The following is a 7415-nucleotide window of genomic DNA, read 5'->3' on the forward strand; positions in this document are numbered from 1 at the left end:
TCCCTGGGCCCTGAACTCAGCTCGCACGCACCCGGCAGTCGGTGACCGTCACCACGTCCCAGCCCACAGGAGCCCCTGAGTCCCCCGGGCTGTGCAGGGCTTTAAGGCCACGTGGAGCCGTGTGCCATCAAAGGCAGGGGCACAAATTCGCTGCCAGATGTAACTGCTGTGGTTTGGGGATGGGGGGGTCGCCTCGGCACCGTCCTCGGCTGATGGCTGTGTAGAGGATTTCTCTTTTAATTGCGCTCCAACTCTGAAGCTGGCAATCTCTGAAGAGCAATCTCTGTCGTGGCTCTTAGGTTGTTTTTGTCACAGTCCTCCAATCTGAGTTCTTTATTTCATTTTATTTTATTTTTAAAGTCACAAACACTCAGGGGTTCCAGAAAAGGGGGGGAAGTGCTCTCTGGAGGGCAGCAGGCTTTCCAAGGTAGTGTCTGAGCGTCTTTAAAAGCGGGCATCTCGTTAGCTAATACATTACACCAATCAAGGAGAGTTATCTTAAGCCACAATTAATCTGCTCCCTGGCATATGTTGATAGGAAAGCATCATGCTGTTTCTTAATTAAAAGCAAACGGATTAAAAATGATTAATAAGAGTATTAAATATTCTCCTAAAGTAAAAGCTTTGGGATTCTTGGGTAAATCTAGCTTTACGCAGGTCTGCAACCGTAAGGCAGCTTCTTGGTGTTTTTTTTTCCCTTCCCTGAAATCTTCCTAAGTGCCCTACTTTGTATGCAGGGAGCATCGCTGGCATGTCTAGGGGCAGAAGCAAGGAGGAAAAACTAACGAGTTTAAAATAATAAGAAGAAAAAAACAATGAAATAAGCAAAATCGTGAGCCTGACGTGACATCACCGTTTTAAGACAGTCATATACATAATTTGTAAGGAAAAAAAAACCCAAACACCTGGTGGGAGTGTCGGGCCAGAGCCTCAGCCTGGTACCCGGGGAGCATCTTCCTGCTGAAAAGGACGCATCCTGCCTCACGGGGGGCAGCCTGCGGGGGCCGCCTGTCTCCCTGCCGGGCCCGTGCCATGAGGCTGCCGCTGCTGCTGCTGCTGCTGCTGCCAGATCGCTGCGAGCACCGGGCTCGGCCTCTGCTTCAGCCGGTACCTGTGCAGCACGTCGGGCAGGACCCGCACCGGGGCCGGAGCAGGGTCTGCGTGAGGGCCCCTCGCCACGGCACAGGAGCTCCCCGCGGGTGTAGCAGCAGCTTTGTCAGCACCGAGCGAGCGTTTCTTGTGAGAGTCCTGGGAAAGAGGGAAAAAAAGTTCCTGGACTACGGGAACTGGTAATTAAGTACATAGATAAAAGGTCAGCAGCGAGGGGGTGATAATTAAACAACGGGTCGTTAGTGCCAATACCGTCTTTGCGCTCCTCTCCGGTATTGGCAAGGCTGAGGGAAGTCAGCTGTGGGGTGCTGGTGGCACGGCCACGGGATTTCCTGCAGTGAAAGCGTTTTGCTGGCTTGCTGCTGCCGCCCCAAGGGTGCCCCAGGCTTTCACAGGCGCTCGGACCTCCTGTGCTGAGGCTTCACCTTCGGGTGCAAACGTCCATCGTGTGCCACCAGCTCCCTGCCCCGCGGCTGGCAGGACCGAGCGCGGTGCGGGGCGGCTGCCCGCTCCGCTCAGCCAGGCCCAGAGCCACCTCCTGAATTACCGCATCGAGCTCATTGTCATTCTGACTTTGACTTCGTTAGTGATAACAGAGAAGGATAGTGCACCTTTAAATGACGAGCTTTGTGTTTAATTACCCAAATAAAATGACATAAATATGAATGAGTGCTAATGGTGGTACTTGCTTTTCCGGAAACCATTAACAAAACGATTCTTAAATGATTTGTAAAGAAAATGAGAGGAGAAGAGAGGAGCGAGAAGGCTATTAGGCATCTAACACACTCCTGAATTATTATGTAGTCAGCTACCTAGCAAATATCAGGTGAAATGATCTTGCAAAATTAAAAATGGGTTTTGTTGCCAAGGCCTCTCGGGGCTGCGGACGCAGCGACCTCCTTCAGGCAGGGCTGTGGGTGTCCGGGCTGGGTCGTGGATCCCGCGCGCTGCCGTGCGCTGACACCGCCTCAGCCTCCCGGCAGCAGGGACTCGGGTCCTGGGACGGCTCAGCACCAGGAGAGGCCCTGCTCAGCTGTGCCCCCGGCTCACCCTGCCCTCCCCGCGGGGCATCTGGCTGTGGCCTTTCGGAATCTGGCTTCTTGGCAGGGACAGCTCAGGGGCATCCCTCGCGGCTCGGGCAGCGATTCGGTGGTAGCCAGGAGGAGATGCAGAAGAAATGAATCGTCTTGTGACTTCTGCTAGTTGGTAGTTGTGTTTATAACAGCCAAGCACAGTGGAAAAAATACTGAGGGCTGTCCCAAGGCTGCCAGGAATTGGGTTAACTTCCAGGAGCGGCACATGGGGAGCGGGTGCCCGCAGTCAGCGGTGGGCCCACGGGACTTGGGGCGGGCGCTGGGACCCGCGGTGACACTTGCGGTTTGTTCACAGGCGTACCTGTGGGACAGTAACAAGGACCTGGTGGAGTGGCTGGAAAAGCAGCTAACGGAAGAGGAAGGCGTTCGCTCTGTTGTGGATGAAAACATCAAGTACATCTCCAGGGACTACATCCTCAAGCAGATACGGAGGTAAGCCAACCGTGCGGCCCGGCACCGCTGCGGGAGCTACTGCGAAATTTTTTGTACAAAATCTACATCTTGTGGGCTCTGCCTGGTCTGGAGAGCTCCTGCCAGGGCGGGTGCCTTGAGCAAAATGAGCGGAGCAAATGAGCAAAAAGACACCAGAGCGGGGCTCTACTCCAGCAGCACCCAAACCTCCCTGGCCATGCTCTGCCCTTCCCTAAAACGAGAGCCGTGAAGATCCAGGGCACAGAAATTTCACTGCCAATGTGTCTTTCTCCATTTGAGACAGATAATGGAAAATTATTAGTTGGTAGGAGGTCACATATTTTGGAGGGCCACATACTGCGTGAAGCAAGGAGAGAAAGCAAATCTCTGAGCTGTGCTACGGCCGTCAAAGTGGGGCATTGACCACACACGGCCAGAAAACCCTTAGTTTTCATCCCTTTATTTTTTCCAGCCCTAGCCTTTGCAGACAAGCTAGCTGCTTCTGTGCTCAGTGTCGTAAAATGCCCGGTTCCTTTTGATTATTGCTCAGAGCTATAGCAAATAAACCCCCTGATACTAACACAGCGGCAGACAATCCATCCCTCCTGCCTGTCCGAGTTCCTGTTCGCGTTTGCAGACACTCATCCTGCCTCGTGAGCCAAACACTGCTAGACCTGAAGAGATCTAATTCTGATAATTTTTATGTCTTAGACTGGAGGTCTCTCAGCTTTGCGTCCTGGAGCGCAGAGCCGGAGGGCACCGACCTGGTGCGGTTCCTGCGGTTTGCCTGTCCCTCTGGCTAGGCAGGACATCCCATGCACGCGTTTCCAGCGGGCTCTCCACCCGTGCTGCAGAAGGCACGGCTCCTGATGTCTGGGAGGGGGCGATGGGAGCGCCCTCAGCAGCCTCTGAATGCGCTGCTGGTGGCACCAGGGCTCGCTCCTGCCCTCCCCGCACCTCCCCTGCTGCCCTGGGTGGGCCCGGCCCAGCCCCATGGGGATTTCAGCCTCCGCACATCCGAGCTCTGCCACCAGCGCATTGATCGGCGCGAAGGCCCTCGGAGCCCGCACGGCTCGCAGTCAGTTAACACAAGTGCCTGCTGCCGCGGCAGCTCTCTCTTAAAGACCCCATATTTCAGTCCTCCCTGACGGGGAGCTGTCGGACGCGCTCCGGTGCGAGGGCCAGGGCTGCCGTCACTTAACTCTTGCCTCTTTCCAGCCTGGTCCAGGCCAACCCGGAGGTTGCCATGGATTCGATCGTGCACATGACCCAGCATATATCACCCACCCAGCGAGCGGAGATCGTGCGGATCCTCTCCACAATGGACTCGCCTTCTTCAACGTAAGAGCATCGATTTCCCGTACTCCCCCCTGCCCGGTACAGTGGAGGAAAAAAAAAAAAAAAAAAGCTCAGAATTGCCCTTTGTCTGCTCGACTGCGACCACTGTACCGAGACGGGGAGGCTCAGGGAAATGCTGGAAGAGTGACATTTTTATTTTTTCAAATCAGACTGGCCAGAGGAAGTGTGTTCTTTGGCCACAGACACGAGGAAAATGTATAAACACAAGCGCCTGCGGAATTGAGTTACAGCTGTCTAACTGTACCTTATTTATTTAACAAAGTGTGACTGGACCAATGCATCAGTTAGCTGTTCAACAAAACCACAGCCAGGCAATGACGGGTACGCTGGTACCGTGAGGTCTTGGCATAGCCCAGCAGGGGCTGAGCACGCCCCTGTTCCCCTGCCCGCTTCTCTCATCACACCCGGCCTGGCAGCGGCCGCGGGGTGCTGCCACGTGCCAACGTTACACCCCTGACACCCCCCGGGGGCGTTCGCTGCGGGCCGAGGCCAGGCAGGACCCTCGGGTGCAGGTGGGAGCCCCCCCTTGTCCCTGGAGCTGGGAAATCCTCCTGTGTGGTGTCGTGTGGGCGAGTGGCATCCGCCACAGAGTCAGCCCTCTTGTCTCTGTCAGCCAGTGCGATTTTTATTCCAGACGCCTGTCTTGTTACTCGGTAGTAGAACAGCATCGAAAGCCGCATGGCCATGCTGTGCCTGAGGCTCCTGGGCTTCCCAGGGCTGCTCCCCAGCGGGGGAAGTGGCAGGACAGGGCTTTGCGGGCTCAAACCCTTTGCCTTTGTGCCCGATTCTTTTAGAACGGGTCACTAAGGTGTGTGAGAGGCCCTTCTAGGAGGAGATAAAAGAGGAGACCAAAACACAGCTGTTCAGCCATTTCTGCTCTGCCTTCCCTACTCATTTTGAGGGGTAACACACACGGGGCAGCCCCACTTCTGCATATACTTCATCTAAGTGCGAATTCCTTTCATATGAGTAGGCAGCCAAAGCAAAAAGCAGATGCGTAAGGGAGTGGAAGGGACAGAGTCAAACACACAATGGGGTTAGAACTGCAAAAGGAAAATTCGGTTCAAGGCACCTGAGCAGCTTTTCTCCTGTGCCCATCCCTGCCCCAGAGCTGGCGTGAGCGCCGGCCGCACCCCTGGGTCGCCCTCATGGGCAGCTGGGGAAGGGACCCAGATCCTTCACACAAGACAGAAATATTAAAAAGAAGTAACTTCTTGGTCATCACGTTCTTTAGCACCAGCTGGCACGTTCACCTGCTCCAGCGGTCACTGTGCAGCCAGAACGGCCCGCAGTTGGTCCACAGTCGCTGTTGGGCAGGGAAGTGCGGAGCCACCCGGGGCCAGGCTGCCCACCGAGACTGCCCCGGGGCCTTTGCCAATCTCGACACTTTTTTATTTTCAAGGGCCTCCTGACCATAATAAAAGATCAGGTACGCAGGAAGTCTGTAAAAAGTAATGTTGGAGAGCTTACACCAATGATTGTCTTAAAAGTATTTCAGATTTTACAAATCCGCTTTTAGTATTGCACGAATCAGAAGGGATGTTTTTATGAGAATTAATTACAATGCCAGTGCCTCACACCTGTGCTCTTTCCTTCCGAGCTGCAGCGCACCCCCTCTGCGCATGGGGTGCGAGAGCTCTTGCAAAATCAAGGTGCAGCACCGTGGGCGGCTGCTCTCCTCCCCAGAGCGCACAGCAGCACGGCCCATGGTGCCTGGAGTCATCTGAAGGACTAGCCTCGTCTTAATAGTTTAGAACCCTAGTTTGATTTCAAAGACTCTTTTTTTCCACTAGAGCCCCCCGAACAACCCCCTAAAGATGCTTTTACTTAGGCCAACCTGGGCTGCAGCAGGACACAAAGGACAGACAGGGAATGTCTCAGCCAGGCAGGACTGCTCGGGGTGGGCGAGCGCAGCGCACGGACGTCTCGTTGGGCTCCTCCGCTGTCACCGGCGTTTCCTTCGTGGTGCTGTCACAGACCGGTGCATTGCCGTGGTGTCTGCAGGTGTCAGTGGGAAATGTCCTGGTGCCCACAGCTCCGTTCCCCGTGCTTGGGGGGAGCTGCAGCTGCCAAAGTCTGGGCAAGAGCAGAGCCCCTCTAGCTCAGCGTTACAGGCACTGGGGCAGGCTCGACTTAATTTGGGGGTAAAGTAGCTCCAAAACAAACCAGCCAGTAGTTAGCGTCGGAGCTGGTTGGAAGTTGAAGCCTGGCTCTAGCCCTGGGAGCACTGTGGAGGTCCGAGTGCGGTGCCAGCAGATGCCGCGGGGTGCTGCAGGCGTGCGGGGCGGTGCCCGAAGCGAGCCGGGCGGCGGGGCAGGCGCTGCGGGGAAGCCACCCTCGGTACATACAGTTCTTGCTGGTGCTGAAGTATTTCACTTACCTCAATTTCTTTTAATAAAAAGAATGAATTACATCTCTCTCTGTTGCCAGGAGTGAAAAGTCTGTCACCCCCATCCCGAGCGCCCCTCGGGGAGCTCCGCTTTTCCTTAGGGAGGGAGCAGGGAGGTTTCACGCAGCACCGCCCGAAGGGGCCCGGTGGCTGCCCATGCCGGGAGGACGGCGCCGAGGCACCGCTTGGTCTCGGCTGTGCCCCCAACCTGGTCTGCACGAGCCCCTCATGAGACTGTGCCTGGCAGGCCCCCTGTTGCCCCTTGTTCCCACCCGTTGTCACACCTCTGGGGGTGTTTGGAATAAACCTTTTGGGATTTAACAACACAGGTGCCGGCAGGAGGAGCAGCTCCTCTCCACTGAGTGCTTGGCGCTGAGCCCCGCTCTGGGCCCAGCTCCCAGCCCGCAGCTGCTGCCCCAGCGAGCCGTTAGCAGTTGTGCCCCCTCCCCAGCCTTATTTTCCTCTTTAATGTTCGACTGAAACAAGCGAGCAGGGAAAGCCCAGCGGCAGCGAGCCTTTGAGGGTGCCACAGAAGTCCCCTGAGCCCTCTCCCGGAGGTGTCACAGGGGCAGGGCCGCGCTCAGCGGGAGCCCCATGGAAATTTCACCGCCAGGACCTCGGCTGTAGGGCTGTCCCCGGCTGACCCCGGAGCGGTGTACCAGCACCTTTCCAAAGTTCCCTCTATTGAAGGTTCGTTTTGGGGTGTGACGTGTCAAACCGGCCGATGTTAGCCAAGAAAACCCCAGCCGTTATTCTCACGCGTTTCTCAAAGCAGAGTCCTGATGAGCAAAAGCATAAATCACCTTAACAAACATCATACAATTTGGATGGGGGGGACCCTATTGAACTCTAGAAATGCATTTAAAACTCTTTAGCCTAAAATATCTACATATTAAAATGCCAAGAAAAGAAGTACCAAAGCTGTAAGCTCTCAAAAGCCTGAGATCAAAGTGCCATCATCTTTTAATGTAAACCTTTTGTTGCATCAACAGTCTTAAGAGGGATGAGAGACATCAAAATAAAAACTGAGACAAACTGTGGCTTTGTAGCTG

General features: G+C 55.2%; 1 protein-coding gene across 1 annotated transcript in view; it reads left to right on the forward strand.

The window, feature by feature from the left end:
* The window catches only part of ACACA (acetyl-CoA carboxylase alpha), a 124894-nt gene extending 118507 nt beyond the window's left edge, over positions 1-6387 (forward strand). The window contains exons 55-56 of the mRNA XM_080563324.1: positions 2500-2636; positions 3834-6387. Of these exons, the coding sequence (XP_080419450.1) occupies positions 2500-2636; positions 3834-3960 (264 nt within the window). The 3' untranslated portion in view covers positions 3961-6387. The remainder of the gene's footprint in view (positions 1-2499; positions 2637-3833) is intronic.
* The last annotated feature ends 1028 nt before the right edge of the window (positions 6388-7415 follow it).

Source organism: Anser brachyrhynchus (genome assembly GCF_964034855.1).
Source record: "Anser brachyrhynchus genome assembly, chromosome: 20".
Lineage (NCBI taxonomy): Eukaryota > Metazoa > Chordata > Aves > Anseriformes > Anatidae > Anser > Anser brachyrhynchus.